The sequence below is a fragment of the Vicugna pacos genome, chromosome 6 (genome assembly GCF_048564905.1).
Source record: "Vicugna pacos chromosome 6, VicPac4, whole genome shotgun sequence".
Classification (NCBI taxonomy): Eukaryota; Metazoa; Chordata; class Mammalia; order Artiodactyla; family Camelidae; genus Vicugna; species Vicugna pacos.
Window position 1 is genome coordinate 29,758,325 of NC_132992.1, and position 21,577 is coordinate 29,779,901.

The 21,577-nt window shown below is 37.7% G+C and overlaps 2 protein-coding genes across 2 annotated transcripts in view; one reads left to right on the forward strand and one right to left on the reverse strand.

Moving 5' to 3' along the window:
* The window catches only part of LPCAT4 (lysophosphatidylcholine acyltransferase 4), an 89,546-nt gene that overhangs the window by 21,765 nt on the left and 46,204 nt on the right, over nt 1-21,577 (reverse strand). The gene's annotated exons all lie outside the window — the stretch shown is intronic.
* Nucleotides 17,611-18,555, forward strand: LOC102529005 (olfactory receptor 4F3/4F16/4F29-like). Its single transcript, XM_006201760.3, has one exon. The coding sequence runs from the start codon at nt 17,617-17,619 to the stop codon at nt 18,553-18,555; it is 939 nt and encodes a 312-aa protein (XP_006201822.3). The 5' UTR covers nt 17,611-17,616.

The window sequence follows — 21,577 nt, forward strand, 5'->3', positions numbered from 1 at the left end:
TTGGGGAAAAAGGATAAGAAAAAAATTTATTATTAAAACTTATATTTTCCTGAAAATATATATAAGCTTTAGAACTACTTTTTTTTGGGTTACCTTTTAAAATAATTATTTGTCAGAAATAAATGTCTTAATCAGTGTTGCATGGCCTCCTTGTAGGAGCCCCAAAGACTAGTGTCATTTTCCAAGCTCTTCCTGGGATCTTGATACCATTTTAGATGATTCAAGTGAAAATAATTTGCAATGGAAAGAGCAGAGAATGGTGGTTGTAGTCCTTGTTTTCTGCAAACTAGCTCTGTGGCCTTGGCCACCACACCCTTCCTGTGCAACAACTGGACTGGGCGGGATCAGCTGTTTTCAGAATTTTGTGTGCCAACAGGTAGATGAAAGTTTCCTGACCCAATATGAGAGATTTTTAATTCGGGAAGTCTGGGGTGGGCCTCAGAATCTGCACTTTTCCATAAGCATACCAGGTGACTTAGAAACAGCCTGCAGACCATACATTTAGAAAACTGGGCAAGACGTCCATTTATTATTTCAGTCACACTGCAAACATTTATCGAGCATTGACTCTGCTCTGCTGTGTGTTTTAGAGTCTGGGGAGACAGCCATGAACAAAATAGACCAATCTCTGCTCTCTAGGAGCTTCACTCAAAAGTGAGTGTGTGTGTGTGTGTGTGTGTGTGTGGACCTGGCCGTTGCTCACTCCCTTCTTGGTCCCTGCTCCTGGTGGCCCTGAGGGCATGTGCGGTGCCCCCAAAGAGGAGGTGTGCGGGTCTAAGTGTCCGGGTAACGCACTCCTGGGAGGAGGAGGAAAGAGCAAGGATAGGTCCAGGAGCAATGGTGCTCAAGAGGAAGAAGCAGTTAAAAATCTCAATATGGAAAATGCCCAGCAGGAGAACGAAGGAGAGGACTCGGCCCCTGTGCAGCATGGAAAGGAATCACACCATCTGGGAGAGCGTGAAAGCCAGAAGCCTGGAGGAACTGTCGGGCTGCGATGGGGTTAGGTGACGTGTCCCTAATTTTCGATGCGCCATGCCCAACTGGCATATTGACCATAAGGAAGTGGGAGACAACGTAGACAAGTACGTAGGGCAGGTGGTGGACAGGAGGGAAACACGAGGGAGCAGCAAATGTGTGCTTCCAGGTTCCTAAACCTGACGACCTTTATGACTTTTGCCTTCTAACTTGAATCCTAAGGTTTTCCCTGAGGTTAATAATATGGCCTCTGCTCTACAAGCTTGTAGTTTTGTGATTTCCTTTTTTTTTTTTCTCGGTAAACCTTTTAGTGTGTCCATTTACTAGTTTCTAATGGAATATTGTTTTGTCACAGTGTAAAATTTTCCATCTAACAGGGCAATTTCACTCAGTTGCAGGAAAAAGTATTCTTTTTATAACATGAAATTAATGAAGTCATTTAAAAAGAAAAAACAAAAGTGTGTGTGTGAGCACACACACGCCACAGAAAAGACAAACAAAAACCCTATAAAAAACTTACAGTGTCAGATGGCACTTAAGTGCTAGAGAAAACTGACATAAGGATGGGGGACAGAGTGCAGAGCAGGTTGGGGTGGTGCGATTGGGGTTGAAACCAGTCAAGACCCACTGAGATGGTGACATTTGAGGAGAGGGAGTGAATGATGCAACTACCTGGGAGAAGAGCTTTCCAGACAGAGGGGAGAGATCTGAGGAGGGGCCTGCCTGGCCTGCTGGAGGATGGAGGAGGGGTGGGGTGATGGGGGACGCGGTGGGGGGATTCAGAGAGGCCAGACCGCACAGGACCTCGTGGGGCATTTTATAGTTTCAGGTTTTACTCTGAGCAGAACTGGAGGCCAACGGAGGCTTTTGAGTGGAGAAGAGACATGGTTTATTCTCCTCTTTAAAAGATTCACTCCACAGGGCGGGTAAGGGTAGAAACAGGCATGTGCTAAGTGCTTTATATATGTTGGCTAATTTAATTCTCATAACAAATAATTTAACATTCTATTATGTATTGGTTGTCTGAATTGGTAAAAAAATTTTTTAGATTTCATTTTATTCAGTTCTTTGTCTTTCCTGCTTTTCCTGTTTACGTAATGTATTCATTCTGATCAATTTACCATGTCCTGACCTTTTAAAGGCAGGGGTGTGGTAGGATGGAGTCGGAAGGCCAGTCTTTCCTGCTTCCTGGCATCTCCTTCCTTGTGGATGGACCACGTTCACCCAGCACTGCGGGGTCAGGGATGTACCACATCCGACGGGTGACTGTGGAGGGGGAAGGTGGACAGTCTTTTCTCTCCTTTCTGCCCTCAGGCACCATTCAGTCTTCTCTGCTCCTCCAGGTGCTAAGATTTTTAGGGACAGGTTCCCACTGGGGAAGATCTGTGATGGTTCAGCACGGCTTGAAGCCTTAGCAGTGGGTCTAATTTGGGATTCAGCATTGGAAGCATGTAGCTCTCATACAGCACGTGCCGACATCAGCTTATGAAAAACAAAAGTGATGTTTGGCCTCCAACCACCTTATTTACTGCCTCTGTCATTACTGATCATAAGGTAGAAGAGAGGTATAATTCTTGGGTCATCTCAAACTCTGGCGGTGAAAATGAATGTATGTACGTATATGCATGACTGGGACCTTCACCAGAAATCAATACATTGTAACTGACTGTACTTCAATTAAAAAACAAACAAACAAACAAAACAAACCTCTGGTGATATTCTTTGCAGCACTTCTCTTAGTTTTTCGAACAGTGCTATTGAGGTTTAATTTTTTTTTTTAGGTAAAAGAACCTTGCTGGCTGGTCATTCACAAAAATTACAGTAGGTGGCAGACACACTCTACCAAAATCAACCTCCACAGAAATTCTGTTTTGGAACTAATACATTTTTGCAATGTCCCATTAGAGAGACCAGATTGTCTTCATTCAGGCTGTTAGAACAAAACCATAGACTGAGTGGCTTTTAGAGAAGGGAAATTAATTCTCAAAGTTCTGGGGGCTGGAAGTCCAAGATCAGATCAGGGGACCAGTATGGCTGAGTTCTGAGCCCGAACTAAGACAGTCACTATAGCACTTGTAAAATATAAAGTGTGTTTTCATATTTCCAAGTCAACATTATTTTTTGTAATTTAAGAATGAATCCTGCTGGTTCAATCTCAGGGTAGCAGAGTCTTCTGAGTGTCTGTAAAAGATGGAATGAATTGAGAGTAGATTTTACTTTTTGGAATAGTCAACATCATTCAGAGCCAAGCCTTTCAAGTAAGAAAAGCCATTAAATTGGGTTTTTAATGTGTGGTAGGATAATTTTTGGAAGTATTAACTTGTATTTTTCCATGTATTTATAGCCTCCAATCCTGGTGCATAGCCAGGTCCTTTTAGAAATTCCTTGCTTCAGATGTATATTGTAGGCTATAAATACAAATTTTGATAAGTCAATAAATCTTTTTTGGTTTTGATAGAGTATGACCTCTGCGGAGTTTAATTTATGTCCTGGAGGAGTAAGAAAGAGAAGAACAGACAGAATGAGAGCAAAAAGATACTCGAGCCTGGGACGGGGATAGAAGTCACTGGGACTTGTGCTTATTAGAAACCTGGGTCCCAGGCTCAGGGACGCCTAGCCTCGCCTCTGACGCCGGTGCTCAAACTGTGCATGGAAGAGGCGAGATGATAAATCTGAAGGGACCACAATCTATTCGGACAATGGACTTCTTAAGCAGTCTAGGAAGATGACTAAGGAACTCTCGCATGCTTCAGCGCTGAATGGTCACAGGATCTTGGCACAACTAGGGAACTGGGAACCCAAATAGTGGATGGAATGGCATTTCTTAGCAGCCTGGCAGAATGGGGCTCAAAGTCAGATTTAGATGATTAAAAGAAAATAAGGCAACACACTATTTCTTGTAACCCTGAATTTGTGGATTAGAGTCATACCTGCTACACACATATTTTGCTAAATTCAAATAGATGTCTCTAAAATAACCATATTTACTTTTCCAGCTCCAATGTTTTATAAGTCTGTGAGTGTTCCACATTTTCTGAACAATGCCAGCACCATCAGAGTAAGTATAGAATTTTCTAGGTGGCTATTTGAAGGGCAGTGCGCTTTTGTGTATGTAGATTATTTTTAAAAACTGAGATATAACTTACATAATGCCTCTATAGATTATTAGTAGATAAAATGGTTTCATTATTTTGAATTATTTTGTTTCATTACTTTGAATTGCTTTGTCTATTATGAGGGTATCTTGGGAAAAGCCTGAAATTAGACTTGAGATCCTATAGCATCTCCAAGTAACGATACTGAATTCTCACAGATATAGATGAGACTAACAGATTATGAGACAATCAGCTGGTCAAGATCATTTGGGAATAATAATAATAGTATTGATTGTTATGATGATAAACTAATTGAAATGATAGAGAAAAATAAGAAGCCTACATAATAAAGTCAAAGGAACAGTATTTTTGGATTTATTACTGTCATTGACTATTCAGTGAATAATTTTATTGTATGTGTTGTATGTTTTCTAAGCACTTTATGAATAGTAACTCACTTAAGACTCAAAATGATTTTCTTAGGTAGACGCTGATATCTTCTCTTCTTTAACGATGAGGAAATTAAGGCTTAAAGAGTTTGAGAAACTTGTTTAAGTTTACGCACCTAGTGTGGAATCAGGGCTTAAACCCAGGGAGGCTTCCTCTAGAGTTTGTGTTCTTAACCACTGTGCTACACTGCCTCTCTCTAAAAGGGTCCAATGAGCAGCTGAGATCTTTTTAGGAGGAAGATTAGAAGGCACAGATGATCTGTGACAACAGGAAGAAATCGCTCACTAATTAACTCATTCATTTGGTTCGTAAACTTTATTAGTTTGGTTCTCAGCCTCAATTTCTATTCTAGAAAGTTTATGAAGCCCACTCACTTTGTTACTAACTGTTCCAATTTAGTGCTAAGGTGGTGAATCTGTCCCTCAACTCTGCAGCCAATTCATGACTTTACCTGTATTATTGAATGTTTTCTTACATCGCATGAAGAGCAAGAGCCATATATTCAACTATGGATTTACCATGCAATGAACAAGATAAAAAGACTATCTTTAAACCTATTCTCATCTTTACTTACCAGAGAACCTCCTGAAAGATTACATACTAACTATCTCAATTGTTCTGTTATCTAATCACAGCCAGGACAGTCACACCAACCAAATGCTATTTTGCCACAAACTGAAAGTGCTTCCATTGACACAGGTATCCAGCTCTTTAGAACTTTAGAACCTCCAATTTTCCTCTGGTTTGATACTTATTTCTAGGTGGTTGTTTATCTGTAGCTAAATGTAGAGTGCAATGAAAGTTCCTAAGGGCATAATGTTTTGTATAAGTGTCAAGTTCCTAATCAAGACACTTATTCTTTCTGAAGACATCTTGAAACAAAAGGGAGGCTTGATGTACCATGGAGACCCACAGTCTCCTGGGACCTTCAAACCAGGAAAGCAGGAGAGGAGTGCTCTAGCAAGAGGCTGGAAGAAGGTGAACCAGTAGGTAAGCTTCCTGTTGTCAGACAGAGAGTCTTGGGGATTTTCTCTTCTTGATGGTTCTCTTTCCGTGAGGTTGACATGAACTCTTTGTAATTACAAGGGAGCCTCTATCATGCTAAACAGATATGCTGCACATTGTCCCTTTCCTGGTAGCCAGGGTCCTGTCTCATCTCAGACACAGGAAGAATTTGTTCTCTCTGTACTGTATTGCCAAGTAAATAAAAACCTATGGTGATGACATGACACAATTCCCTGGGCAAAACAATTGGCTATTTTGTGGTCTCAGTAGAATGCATTGTTATTTATATCCTGAACTGTTGATTAACAACTTTACCTATCGGAATAGAAGCTAATGTAGTAATAAGCGTTCAGGATAATTTTGACATTTGGCTACGTTTTGAGATTTCTAACTCTGAAGTAGACATTATGAAAATCTTGGCCACCTCTTATATCATTTTGATTTTTTTCTCCTTTTCAACTTTCTTATGGTTCTTTCTATTATAACCTATCTCTCTTCCTCTCTGCTTTTCCCTCCCATTTTCCTTATTTAAAAATGCTTCCTCACGTTCTGAAAATCTCCTAGAGTCAGGTCTCAGCTTAAGTGAGTTTTCCAGGGAAACCTTTTCTAATAATGCCCAGATTAGGTTTGGTAGCACTATTTAAAGTATTAATAGCTTGGGCAGTCAATTCACTCATTAATTAATGGTGTGAATGAAATCATGTATTTATATATATGTATGTATTTTTTAATGTTTGTCTCCTTTCTGTCATTGGATTCGGTGAGGGTAGGGATATATTTGCTTCTTTCATTGATAAAATCCCAGGGGTGGCACCTAATAGTAGGTACGACAGTTAATTGCCCTTTTGGAAGATTTTTTTTTTAATGTTTTTTCCTTTTCTGCTTCATCAGATAGCTCAAATATATTCCTGTGCAATACAGGAAATTAAACCTGGAAGAGACTGTCAGTGGTTATCTAGTCCAATTCTCTACTCTTCCCCCTTAATTTAAATATAAGAGAATTAAGGTCCAGATAGGTGAAATGACTTCCACATTGTTACAGGTGACAGAGCTAGGACCCTAAGTCCAATCTTTACCATATATTACATTGGTTTTTCCCTCTTACTTCCCTTTTGGTCAATCCAAGTATTTAATAAGCAAGGAAATCTAAGATGAAGGAAATATTTCTCTTCTGTTAGTTCAGTCCAAGTTATCTTAAGTTTTCAAAGCCTTATTTGGGGATATGTAAAAATATTTTTGAAGGATAGGATACAGGTAAGGTATAAATATTTTCGTAATTTAACATTAGTGGACCAGATACACATAAAGACATCAGCCTTGAAGTTGCAATTTTCCTTAGAGTCACACTGCTATGATGGAAAGGATGGAAAGGGAGGACAAGGATGCTGCCAGGGATGCTAGAGTGACCTGATATGAAATCATAATTCCACAGATCTTGAGGTTGATCTGGCCAGCAGGAAAACAGTCTTCTCTCCCCTGAACAATACACTAACGTTCCTGAAACAATACAATTTTGTGAGATAGAAAAAAGAGCTTTATTCAGAGCAGGAGCTTGGGATCTGAAAAAGCCATCCAGAGCAGGAAGAATTATGAGAGGTAGTAGGATCAGAGGTATTCCAAAGGCTAGGTAAATAGCGCACTGCTATTAAAATAGTTCTCTTTATTCTTATGTAAAAATGAGAAGTTAGCCTAATAGTGCTTGTGTGAGATTGTGATGTCTTAACAGTACTTCATTTTCAAGAACCGGGGGAAATAAATTTTTATTCAGCCTTAGTTTTTGCTTTAATAGATTGCTATACTGTATTTTTAAAGAAGTGATTTAGAAATGATATAGAGAGTAAGTTGAAAAGGGCAATGCAATAATAGAAGAGATAAAAACAGGTTTAAAATGTCTTGATTACTCAGATGGAAGAATTAAAGGCTAAAGAGTGAATCAGGAAACAGAACTTTGATCAGCTGTTCTCTCTATATAACACATATTAGACAATAAGTTTATTATATAAATGGAGAGATAATCATATGGTATATAAAGACATTTTCTTTATATAATTTAAAAAACACTGTGAACAGGTACTTGAATTTAATGTTTTAGGGACTGAATGCTGGAAGGGAAAAGTTAGTTATATGATCAATAGGCAATCCTTGAAGCTTGATGGGTTTTATCTCTTGCTTTGTTAGTAATTATGGATGAAATATATTTTGAGGGGGACTCTGTAGAACACAACTTTAAAACAAGAAAAAAAGACTTGTTTATTATTTTAGCTTATAGAGAGCTCATGAATGTTTTAGGAAATAAAACAAACCATTTATTTAAAGAAAGTAGTGAACTTAAAAGAAGCTCTTCTAGTCCAACTAATCTAACAAATCCTCAAAGTCATTCCAGTTTTCTACATTTCTTGAAAAATAATAATGCTAGAGTAGGCTGAACCAGTCAAGGAAGATTTGATTTTCCTTCTTCCTTTGTTATGCTTTGCAATCATTCTTTAGAGAATTTCTCACCAAACCTTACAATAGATATTTAAGAAGCAAAGTGGAAGATGATAATGACCTGAATTCTAGGACAAAATCCAACCCTATTTAAAGGAATACAACAAAATGCAATAATTAACAATGTAAAAGTCACAGTGACTAGCATCCATGCAAAAATTCTCAGGCATGCAAAGAAGCAGAAAAAAATGACCCCCAGAAAAAAAAGAAATCAACAGAAACAGATTCAGAAATGACAGAAATGGCAGAACTATCAGAAAAGGATGTGACAATCTCACCAAGTAAATAATTAAATTGCTGAAAACCAATGATGAGGAGAAAAATTTAAAGGCAGCCAGATAAAAAGGATTCACCATATACAGAGTGAGAGCAAATGACTTGTCATCAGAAACTAAGCAATCCAGAAAACAATGCAGAAATATTGTTAAAGTTTCAAATAACTACCCCAACCCCCAACCCCCAACCCACTGTCATTTAGAACTCATTCAGTGAAAATATATTTCTTTATTCAGTGAAAAGTTGAAGGTGCAATAAAGACTTTTTTAGACAAAACCTTAGAGATTTCATCTAATGCTGACCTACACTATGAGTAACATTACAGTGTTTCAGGCAAAAAGAAAATGATATGAGATAGAAATCTGGATGCATGTAAAGGAATGAAGAGGTGTAGAAATGGTAAATATGTGTGTGAATATTTAATTTACTCCCCTTATTTTAAAATCTTTTAAAAAGGCTGTTTAAAGAAAAAATAATAACAGCATGTTACGGGCATAGTAACAAATGTAGACGTAAGTTGTATGACATAGCAGAAAGGAGAGGACCCAGGAATAAAAGTTTCTTATACTATATGTGAAGTAGTATAAATTTATTTGAAGGTATATTGTAATCAGTTAAAAATGTATATTGTAAACCTTACAGTAACCACTGAAACCCCCCAAACTAACACTAAGACAAATCACATAAGCCAATTCCTTGTAATAAATATTTTGATATCTATGTATCTAACTATCTGTCTGTCTGTCTATCTGTTTCTCTGTCTGTCTGTCTGTCTGTCTATCTCCTACTGGTTCTCCTCCCTTGGTTGAACCCTGAATAATATTTGAGCACATACTCATTATACCAAAATAAGAAGATAAGAGAAAAGAAAAGTAGACTTCTAATGTGCTTTTAAGGCATAGTGGAGTGTGAATTATTCTGTTATTGAATTATAGAGCAGATCATTATATTAGGCAATGACACTAGCTGTGCTGAGGGGAACAATACATTTATCATAAGCAGACTAAGCACTCATCAGAAAACAGCAGTCAGAAAACTAGAACACTTACATGGAATGAATGTATCTCACTACAGCAAAATTTTTCTTCCCAACAATGAAAAATTAAATTGAGACTACATCCAAAGTACATTTCCAAGCGGTTCATCTGTTAACCAAGCAAGGGAATCCATTTAACAATGATGAGTTAATTATGTCATGTTTGGTTGTAGCAGCTGAATAAATACGTCCAGATAAAATAAACTTTTTTAAGACTATTAGCCTCTCAGTGAGGACAGTTGCTCGCAGAGTTGGGGATCCTGAATCAAGGTCAATAGTCAATTAAAAAACTGAAACATTATGCTGTACGCCAGAAATTGACACAACATTGTAAACTGACTATACTTAAATAATAAAATAAAATAAAAACAAGGCAAATTATTTCAAGGGTTTCCTTTGGCTGGTAGTAATTTGACAGTTAATGATACTTCTCAGTTGTCGTTTATTTTAGGAATCAATGCTGAGTTTGAAGTGGTTGAAAAATTACCCTCTATAAATAGTTTGTGTGGAACAAATATAGGGGAGAATATTTTCCGAGAAGATGAGAAAACCTAAATTCAGTACAACATGAAGTGGGCTCTGCTAGTATGTGTCACAACTGACGGTGCTAAAATACGTGTAAGTAGTAAAGGCTTATATTTGGTAAGTTTATAAAGTTTGTGAAAATGTAAGATGTTTAAAACCTAGGGTTATTCAATATATTATTCATTCAGGAGGTACTCTGCAGAAAATATTTGAATCTACCATGTGTTTATTGAACCAGTAACATCAAAAGCCAACTATTCACTCTTGTAGATGTAACCATTGTTAATTAATGAGTTGTTAAATAAAACTGAATAGCCTGATTTTCTCCATCATACAGCAATTTGAAAGCCTAGCAGTGGTAAAGTTTTATTGATACCTTTTGAACTCAGAGCCAAGACTTAAATTTTTTTTGGCCAATATGAATCAATCAGTTCTATATAAGAAGAGAAAGACACAATATATCCATATTTCAGTAAACTGTCTAGTAAGCTATCATAATCAAAAACTAAAAAACCTGTAAATTCTATGGAGACACAGATAGATGGATTTGAGACTTCATGGACACATTATCCATGGAGTACCAACTTAAGGAGGACTGCATGGAGTGAAGAATACACTTACGCTCTGGCTGTTTTTTTAAGTTTTGCCAATTATTTAGATTTAGACAGAGAAGGTAAAAAGTAAGAAGAGTTTAGAGATAAAGTAATGAGAAAGAATTATACTACTGCAAACTCATGTTAAGTCAAGAATATTGGGTTTTTCCATTCCTAATCCCTCAAAGCTAACAAGATTTAGGATTTTCTGATAAAAACACAAGAGGAATCACAATCTCACTTTGCTCTGTATTGTCAGTTTGCCTAGCCCCATCCTGTGTAAACCTTCTGCTCTCTTTGACCACAGGCTGACTTGTAATTTTTGGTCATATCTTCTCTTATTAACCCAAGGTGCCCACAGTTATTTTCAAGAATCCTCAGCTCTTCACAAACCACAGCCTTCCATGCACAAACTGCTCGTAAGCTTCTGAATGTGCTGTTCTATTTCAGATGTTCAAAGCTCTACATATGCTACTCTGGCTGTCACTGCTCAGAGCCAAGCTGTCACTCAGCTATTACCTCTTTGATGAAGCATTTTTATACTTCCAATCATATTTGATTACATATTTTTCATATGGACCTTTTAATACTACACCCATCACTCTATGTAAAATATTTCTTTACATATCTTTGGTGTATAGACTGAATTCTTTGAGGGAAGAGTTCATGCCTTCTCTTCTTCTTCTTTTGTATAACTATCTTGTATAACAGAACTTAGTACATTAGAATCTTAACTAGTGTTTTTAGAAGTGATTTGAACTCCACAAACTCTCACCCTTTTCTCTATCTTGAAAAATGGTCTACGAACATGTAAAGAAAAATATTTTGTCAAGAGCAATTTTTTTTTTCCTAAGGCAAAGGAAACAAGCAAAAATAAACAAATGGGACCTAATTAATCTTAAAAGCCTTTTCACAGCAAACGAAACCATCATGAAAGTGAAAAAACAACCTACTTAATGGGAGAAAATATTTGCAAATTATATGACCGATAAGGGCTTAATACCCAACATATGTAAATAGCTTATACAACTCAACATCAATAAACAAAACAACCCAATTAAAAAATGGACAGAAGAACTGAATGGACATTTTTCCAAAGAGATGGTCAACAGGCACATGAAAAGATGCTCAACATTGCTAATCATCAGGGAAATGCAAGTCAAAACCACAATGAGATGTCACCTCACACCTGTCAGAATTGCCATCGTGAAAAAGAACATAACAAATGTTCACGAGGATGTGGAGAAAAGGGAAACCTCATATACTGTTGGTGGGAATATAAATTGGTGCAGCCACTGTGGAAAACAGTATGGAGGTTTCTCAAAAAACTAATGATTGAGCAATTCCACTTCTGGGTATATATCCAAAAAACAAAAACGAAAACAAAAACACTAATTTTTCAATCTGCTCCAATGCACGTACCCAGAAAATAAATATCAAATTGTGTGTGTTTGTGACTGTCTTACATATGTATGCATATATGAGGATAATAAATATGATTTCATTATAAACTAATCAAAAGACATCTTCGTAAATTTTAGGACTTCACCTGTGCCTCAAGCCCTGGGGTAGGAAAATAATCTGATAAAGGTTATTTATTCATGAAGGATGTCTTCCCCTAGGTGATTCATTAACTGCCTCCTCCTATGTTGCTCTGGGAAAACCAGTCTTACTCTCTGAGACCATTCCCAACACAGATTAAAGTCATATTGGTCTGTTCTATTTGGTACCCCTTTTTATTACCCTCTGTATTACTAATAAGCTATCTCTTCTCTACTCTGGGGAAATTTCAAATAGCTCCATATGCCAGATGTGATTTTTCTGAAGATGCTGCTACTTCAGGTCTGCTAGAGAACAGGTAGGTGAGAAGGCTGGGCAGAACAGATTCAATCAGATTGTTGTGTTTTGTCGGTGAAGATACTTTCTGCTAACGAAATCACCACTAGAGATTTCAAACTGTGACTTAGTTGTGGTATAGAAGTGGCACCCAGAAGAGAAAGAGTTGAGAGAAGTAGCTGAGTCCATGGGCCAGGTTTGAAAAATACTCAGCGGGGAAACGACCTTGGTCCTTACACAGGGACAGAGACGGTGTCAGGTATTTAAGGAGAAGAGCCACGCTGTGGGAGAGTCGGCATGATCTGGGAGGCACGCAGGAGTGTAACACTAGGATGCACACGGAATGTTTAGATTTAGCTCTTGATTCAGATTAGTCGGCTGATAAACATCCACTCCAGAGTTGGTAAGAGCATTAGTCTTAGTTGCCAAAGACAACTTCTACATAGGCCAAAGAGAAGTATGCAATTTAGGCTGTATTTGCCAAAGAAGCAGGAATTGCATGTTTTTTCCTCCACAATGACTATTTAATTAGTTATTATAATAAATGACTGAGGAGACAAAATTCTGAAGTGATTGCCGAGGTCAAATATTCTAATTTATTCAATTGAACCCCAGTCTTCCTGAAGTATTAGAGAACCTTGATATCTGGGTTATTTGTACATTCATTTTTCATTCAAAAAAAAAAAACCCAAAATACCGAAAAACCACTTCCTAAGCTTCTGTTATGTTTATAGCATTGTGCGGGGTGCTGGGGATACAGAGAAAAAGACACAGTTTCTTTCCCCCATGAGGTCACTGCCTGGGGTGGGAGATAAGACTCAGAAAATTATATTGCATCACTGTCCTGGAGCAGGAAGAGCTGAGAGGGGGAAAGGTAACAAGGGAGAAACCTTTGGGAAATGTCTCATTAGAAAAGAAGTGGGAAGAATGGGAGAAATTCTGGTTTCACACTGAGGATCTGCTCTCTCTGTCCGTAAGGCTTTCTGTCAAATATTCTCTGAGAAGGAAAACTCAGGTCCTGTCTTTGTGAGATTAGCTTTTCCTTTTAAAGCTTTTCACTGGGTGTGTGGCTTGGGCTCTTTGTGACTTTAAAGATGTAAGCTGATTTTTAATTCTTTTTCTGTATTTTTCCATTTGGGCCCATGAGTCTTCAGTCTCAGAACTTGAGGGAAATTTCTGGGACCATTCTTTTTTTCTTTTCTCTTTCTCTTCTACATGATTGTTTTCATCATTCTGTCTTTCTCTATTTCTTACTCTTTTGTTTAATTTCTCGTTTTCTTTATTGATCTTTGTCTTTTTTTCTTCCCACTCCTCACCATCTTTCAATTCCTTCTCCTTATATCCATCTCCATTTTCTAAATTATCTTAAACAGTTCGATTGAAATTGCAAAGGAATTAATTAAAATTAATTTAGCAGACACCTACTTCCTAGAACAGACAATTCTGCCCTCTGAAACTACCCTAGGAACTGAGTATGAAGACAGAGATGAATAATACAGGAGTGCTACCTTCTAGGGTTTGGAGACAGGATATGAGTCATGTACATGTAACTATACCACAGGGCAAAAAGTGCTATGATAAATATGAAGTGCTATGGGAAAGGAGGGGAAGGAGGTTTCTAGCCAGGAGAACTGGGGAGGTTTCATGAGATGGGCAGCATTTAAACTGGGCTGTGAAAAATGAGCACCATTTCAAGATAGATGAGGCAAGCTATTTTATGCAGAGGGGGTGGTTTGAAGAAAAACAGGAAAAGATAGTTTCAGAGTTGATGAAGGGACTGATTTAGCTGAAGACACGGTGCGATAGTGTTGGAGGCCAAAACACAGAGACCCTAAAATACCATGGCTGCTCTTAAGCCAATGGGAAGTCACCAATTTTGAGTGGTAGAGAGGCATGGCTAGTGTTTTGGAATATTAATCTGCTGTAGATGTGCTGGGATGGGTAGAGGCTGGGGGCAGGGAGCACTTCAAATTTTGCAGGACCCTTGTATTTCCATTTCTGGTGGCTAATCCTCACTACTGTACCATCTTGAACCTCCAATCTACTGGTTCCTTCCCTATTTCTATTTTGGTATCTCTTCCTTGCCTCCCTGGATCCCACTGCATCCCAAAGAAATTTCAGATACATTAATGGAAAATTTAGACTTTTTTTTCCTTCTCAAATACTCAAATTCTAGGATACCTGAGGATCTTTTCTTCAGCTTTTATTTGATAATAAAATCAAATGGAAAAAGGAACAGTAATAGGCAGAAATAATTTTAGGTATCTGTAAAAATCTAAAGTTCATACAACTTTCAACAGTATGGCTACTAAAAGACAGACTTTCTGATTTCTAGTACAGTTCAAATTCACCTGTCACTGTTTTAGTGTTCTTTATGCTGTAACAAAAATCCTTATTATGTAAAACATTTCTTTGTATCTTCACACGTTCTTTTCCCTTTCCCTTCCTGATCCAGAACAACACGTGACCCTTTTATTTTGCAAGGCTAACCCTTCTTTCATTTGTGCGTTCAGACATTTCTGCTACTCCAGAACCTTATGATTTATTACCTCTGACTCTATGCCCTTCCATATTCTCCTCCATGGCTCCTAGTTCTCCTGTTTAGTTGTCAACAAGTCCTTTTATTTTGGATTCTCTTTATGTAATCTTCTCCTTTTTATTTTTAAATCGTATACTCTCAGTAGAATAATCTTCTTAACAACCTACCTTTACCTAACCCTGGCCAATCTTGAGTTTCTCTCTCCGCTATTCCTTCCTTCTTTCCTTCCGTAAATATTAGTTGAGCATATCTGATGTGTTAGGTATGTTCTAAGCACTGGGAGAACATGAGTAAGAATTTCTAATAGATTCTTGCCTTCAAATACCTCCTGTCTAATTAACGATCCCAGCAACACTGAATTAATCCTTATTCTTCCTGATTCCATTGCAACACTCTTCGACTTCTTGAAATAATCTCATATTTTGGCTTCTAGAGCCCTGAATGCTCCTGGTTCTCTGACACCCTTCCTCTGCCTTTATCGCTGTTTTTGTTTCTTTTTCCCATACTTTAAATCTTGGAATTTTACACTATAGATAAATAATTTCTTTCTTTCTTTTATTTTTTTTTAAACTTTTTTGGGGGAAGTAGTTAGGTTTACTTATTTCTTTATTTTTGGAGGAGGTACTGAGGATGGAACCCAGGAGCCTGTGTGTGCTAAGCATGTGTTCTACCACTTGAGCTACACCCTCCCCCCAGATAAATATTTCTTGTGGCGTCAATGATCATATGTCTGCAGGTGGTTTCTACATTACATCTCTAGCCGTGGCTTCTTTTAAAAACGGGACTTTAGATAAATAAAGCCCTTCTCAACTTAAAAACCCCACGTGGCTACTCCTCCAGCATGAAGTATTTGATCTTCCATAGCCTGGCTTCCCAGGGCCTCAGCAATCTGTTTTCCACATGTAGTACATTTTATCTCCTTTGTCCCTCCTACACAAACTTTTATTGAAGCCAAAAAAGCCATCGTTCTCCCCACAAAACTGCTTGCTCACTCTCACCTCTGTACCTTTGCACATGCTGTTTTTTCTCTCTGGAATGTCCCTATCCATCTCTTCCTATTTTTGTCATTTAAAAAAAATGTAAAATATATTCCATAGACGGGAGGGTTTATAAAACATACATGTATATTGAAAATAGTAAAAACAACTCCTGTGCACTTATCAGCCAGGTTAAAAGGGTTTTTTTTTTTTTAGTACCTTAGGAACACCTATGTTTCTCTAGTTTTATTCCTCTCTCTTCTTTTTATAATTGGCTATCATCTGATTTTATGTTAACAATCCTCTGCTTTTTCTTTTTCCTTTTATCATCTATGTATGCAAAGTATGCAAAGCAAAAAAAATTGTTTAAAGATGAATACTACTGGACACTGGTACCTGGATGTCCACCTTTCACTATGAACGTTATGTGTCTAGACTAGAATCCATCATCTCCTGTCCCCCCTGCCACCCAGATTCCCCTTCAAGGAGGGACCTGCTGCTCAGCTGTGGGAATGCCATCAGCAGACAGCCTCTAATTGTCCGCTGCTGGCGTCTGCTTCAGCAGTAGAGACCCCCGAGTTCACACTCTATCTGGAGCAGCCCACAAGTGACTGATGAGTGAAGGGTGGTATAATTGCCCGTCTCTTTCTACCTGATGTGGGACAATTTGATGGGGCAAAAATCACTGCAGGACTCCGTGTGGTGACACTTCTTCCTTTGCTCAATCCTGCTTTCTCTGAATTTCCTTTTAAGGCATTGATCTCTAGTAAGCATCTTGTACTCCAAACTCCACCTCAGTGTTTGCACTTGGGGAACCCAAACTGCTATATTGCTCCTAATGGTTTTGGCAAGGTCATTTTTTTTTCAATTTTGCATTTATAATCATGGATGATATTGGCCTGGAATTTTTTTCTTATATTGCACCGGTTAAATTTTAGTATCAACATCATATTAGTCTCATAAAATAAAGTAGAGGAGAAACTTTTCTCTTTCTATTCAATTCATGTAGAATTGCAATTACTGATTCCTTGAATTTTTGGTGGATGTTGTCACTAAAATCAGAATTGCATTTGTGGGAAGGTTTTAAAAATTACTCTTTTAAATTATTTAATTTCTTTAATGCAGTTATAGGATTATTAGGTTTCCTATTTTGGGGGGTAATTAGGTTTATTTATTTATTCATTTATTTATTATTATTTTATTTAACAGAGATACTGGGGATTGAACCGATGATCTCATGCATGCTACAACTCTATTTCAAGGGCAGAAATGAAGCAGCAGCCATATTTGTAGCTCTAACATGTCGTCATTTCTCTGCTGACTTATCTCACTGATGTGAGGCAACGGCTGTGACTACAAATGCCACACCTTCTTTGGGATCCTTCTTAGCTTCTCTGACTTTCAGGCCAGGTTTGCGTTTAGCTCTGGGGTGAAGGGCCCTAGCTTCTGCAGTGTATCCACACCATCAAGGTCGAGGCAAAGAGCAGTGACACTGGTTTTAGTCTGTCCTTGAGGTCTTCAGTTCTCGACTGTGGGTTCCAGTTTATTTTTGTTCTCTTGCATTTTACATCCATCTTCTCTTCCTGATGCCTGTCCTGTGGGCTTCAAGCTACACCAGAAGAGGCAAAGACAACAGACGTGCAGAGACTGCTGAATTGGCTTCTGCTGAATCAGTAAGGTTGTCACTGTCACAAATTCCTTAGTATGTTGTCTCCTAGTGGCTCTGCGTCTCTAATGGAACCTGACTCATATGGCCAGTAATCCCAATCTCTTATTTTTCCTGTTGTTTCAGGCAAATTTGGAGCCCAAAGTGACTGACACCATGGGGGGAGGAAATCATTCGGTGGTGTCTGAGATTGTGTTGGTGGGACTCACCAGTTCTTTGGAGATGCAACTTGTCCTCTTCCTAGTTTTCTCTGTGTTCTATGTAACAGGTATTTTAGGAAACCTCCTCATTGTGCTCACAGTGATCTCTGACTCCCATTTACACTTCCCCATGTACTTCCTGCTAGCCAACCTCTCCTTTATTGACATGTGGGTTTCCTCCATTACAGCTCCCAAGATGATTTCTGATCTTTTCAAGGAGAGAAAAGTAATCTCTTTCCAAGGCTGCATTGTTCAGATGTTCTTCATTCATGTTACTGGAGGAACTGAGATGGTTCTGCTCATCGCCATGGCCCTTGACCGTTATGTGGCTATATGTAGGCCTCTCCACTACCTGACCATCATGAGCTTCAGAACTTGTATTTTACTCTTGGTTGCTGCCTGGACCATTGGAATCATCCACTCACTGATCCAACATGTATTTGTTGTAAACCTACCATTCTGTGGCCCCAATAAAGTGGACAGCTTTTATTGCGATCTTCCCCGATTTATCAAGCTTGCCTGCACAGACACTTACAGATTGGAGCTCATGGTCACTGCCAATAGTGGCTTCATCTCCCTGGGAACTTTCTTCATTTTGATTATCTCCTATGTCTTCATCTTGGTCACTGTTTGGCAACGTTTTTCAGGTGGCTTGTCCAAGGCCCTCTCTACGCTGTCAGCTCACATCACAGTGGTAGTCTTATTTTTTGGTCCGTGTATTTTTGTGTATTCATGGCCACTTCCTACAATGCCAGTGGATAAATTCCTTGCTATTTTCGACATAATTATCACCCCATTTCTGAACCCTGCCATCTACACTTTTAGGAACAAAGAAATGAAGGTGGCAGTGAGGAGGATACTCAGTCAGGTATTGAGTTTCAGGAAGCTGTTTTGAGTGCTTTTGATATCAATAAAGACAAGCAACTCTAACATTCCCTGCCCATGCCACAGACGTGAATCCAATGAAACACAGCACCATGATGCTTTACTTACTAGTTTAATTACCAATGTCCAGAATTTTCTTAATGCGTTTTCTGCCTACAACCAAGAAGGATGTGGTATTCTTCTTTCTTGTGCAATGTGATAGAATAAAAAGTATTAATATAGGACTATTTCCACATTTTCTTGTCCCTCCTTGATAAAGAGGAATCTGGACTAGCCTCTTTTATTTCTTTTCCTACTCTGAGTTTTGAGGATTCTCATATGTCAGATTGACTTTTGGTGTTTCTGACACAGAATCTGAAGAACAGTGCTTTGGAAATATGACAAAATTTGCAATTATTCAGAATAGTATTTTTTTCCATTAGGTTTTGTAGTGAGAAATGTGGGAAAAGCTGTAATGTGTGAAAAAATAGATAAAATATAAAAAGGTGATTTTAAAGAGATATTATTGGCTATCTCTTATACTTTAGTTAATAAAAGCAAAAAGCTAAAGTTATTTTGAATTATTTTTGATTAAAAAAAATCATATCATCCTGAAACTGGATTACTAGATTATGGCTTCTTAAGCATTTCAGATACTGCACATGGTAACTATGAATTAAGCCTTATAACTACTACAGTTCTTTCAAAAGCTGTATTCCTGTGCTGTCTGGGGATTTGAACAATGGGGGCTAGGTAATGGGCAAAGACAATGACCTATTTAATAATTCTGTCCCAGTTAGTGCTGATCTTTGCCCTAAGTATACTGAAATCAGCACTGATTCCTCAGAGTTAGGTAAACTTCTTTTTCAGTGACATGGTTATATGCACAGACTCTTGAGGCAGACTGCATGATTTGAAAACTTAGCTCTGCTTTTTACTAATGCACAAATTGCTTAACTTCTTTATGCCTAAATTCTGTCATCTGTAAAATGAAACATCTGAAATTTCTAATACTCGATATTTTAACTTAGAAAAATGGCAGTTCCTTATGGCTAAAGGTACTTTTCTCATAAGTTAACTGAATTAATATTTGTAAAGTGCTTTAAACAATTCTCGGTCTATAATGGTATGTAAGTGCCCATTCAATAAAATGAAATAAAACATTAAAGCCACTTCTCAGTTTTGATGTTCCATGTTATCTACAAATTATTTATTTCCTTTCTAACTCCATTCATTGGACATTCATCAAGGAATTGCTCTTGTTCTAAGAGAAGTAGGGTATTTTCGATTATTAAATTCCTTGGATAGAGAGAGTTCAAAATGCCACAATTCAATTTACTTTCTACACTTTGCTTCTCTTGTATTCAAATTGCCTTCTTAGACACTATGCAATAGTTCTATGAAGCTTGTTTTGGTTATCTATGGTTCTTTTTACAATTTAAAATTAAAAAAATTTTTAATTGACGTACAGTTTATATACAATAATATGTAAGTTACAGGTCTATAATATAATGATTCATAATTTCCTATCTAATAGCTTCTACCTCTTAATTACCTACCCCCATATTGCCCTTCCCCTCTTCTCTTTCCCCACTGGTAACAATTAATTTTTTCTCTATAACTGTGAGTCCATATCTTTTTTTGTTATATTCACTAGCTTGTTGTACTTTTTAGATTCTGCATATAAGTGATATCATAGTGTATTTGTCTTTCTCTGTCTGACTTATTTCACTTAGAACAATGCCCTCTGAGTCCATCTATGTTGTTGCAAATGGCAAAATTTCACTTTTTAATGGCTGAGTAGTATTCCATTGTGTATATATACCACATCCTCTTTATTATCTGTGGTGCTTTTTAATGTGCTGGAAGAAGTTACCAAGAAATTACCAAGCTGACTACATTATGAAAAAAATTTCATAGATAGAAATTCAATTAATCAAAGAAGGTATTGAATATGCCCTATATTCTAAATCCTGTGCCAGTTAACTGCAAAAAATTGTGTTAGAAGGATTCAACTTAATTGTAGGAAGGGACAATGGGTCTCTGAGGCAAAAATCACAGCAAGTAACTAAGGAACGTTGTAGGATGTGCGACTCAACAGAAAGGTTTGAGTAGAGGGGACTGATGAATTTGTGAACATTATGGAATGGAGTTAGAACCCATGATATACCAGTCTTCAGAGACAAGTGCAGGCCTTGGTAGGAAAGAAGCTCACGGAGAGCTCTGGAGGCTAAGGGCAGACTGACACCACAGCATGACAGGAGGTAGATACCTACTCTATCTCAGTGCCTAACCAGGGTCCTCGAAGCCTGAAAACATTTGGCCCTGCCAACTCCAGTGAGACGTTTTGCTCTTCTGAGCCATTTTGGACTTTCTGTGGCTTGAGTACACCAAGCTCATGGTCTGAGTCCTGTACACTGGCCCCTCCCTCCACCTGCAGAGAGCTTCTCCTGGGTGTCCACAGGGCTGTAACTCATTATTCAGATTTCAGCTAGTCATTCTCTGTCATGTGTTTTGTTTAATGTCTTCATGACTTTACATCTATTTGAAAGACTGCTTTGTAATTATTTTTCGTTTCTCTCCACAGGGAAAAAAGGTCCATAAAGCAGAAAATAAGATTTCTTTTTTTTGTTCTTTGTACCTAGAGGTCTGCTTGGTCTACAATGGGAAGTCAATAATTGTTTTTTTCCCAAAGAGCGATGGTAAATAAAAGCTGAGAGGGAGAACGAAACAACTCTCCTTCTGAATCACATGAAGTGGGAAAGAATGGGAAAATCTAGTAGATGTAGCACAAAGGTTAAAGTAAACTTATTCAGGATAACAAACCAGTAGAATCTAAAGTACATTTGTAGGTTATATAAAGATAAGCACAAGGCAGAAAAGAAATTACCAAAATGATATCACTCACATGTAACTGTCAAAATTTCTTTTATCATTTTTATTTATGCATTTAAAAATTACACAAAGTAAGATCACATTGTTCTACAATTCATTTAACAATAGTATTTGTAAGTCATTTTATGAATTTCTTTCTAGGCTCTCTAGTTTGTTCC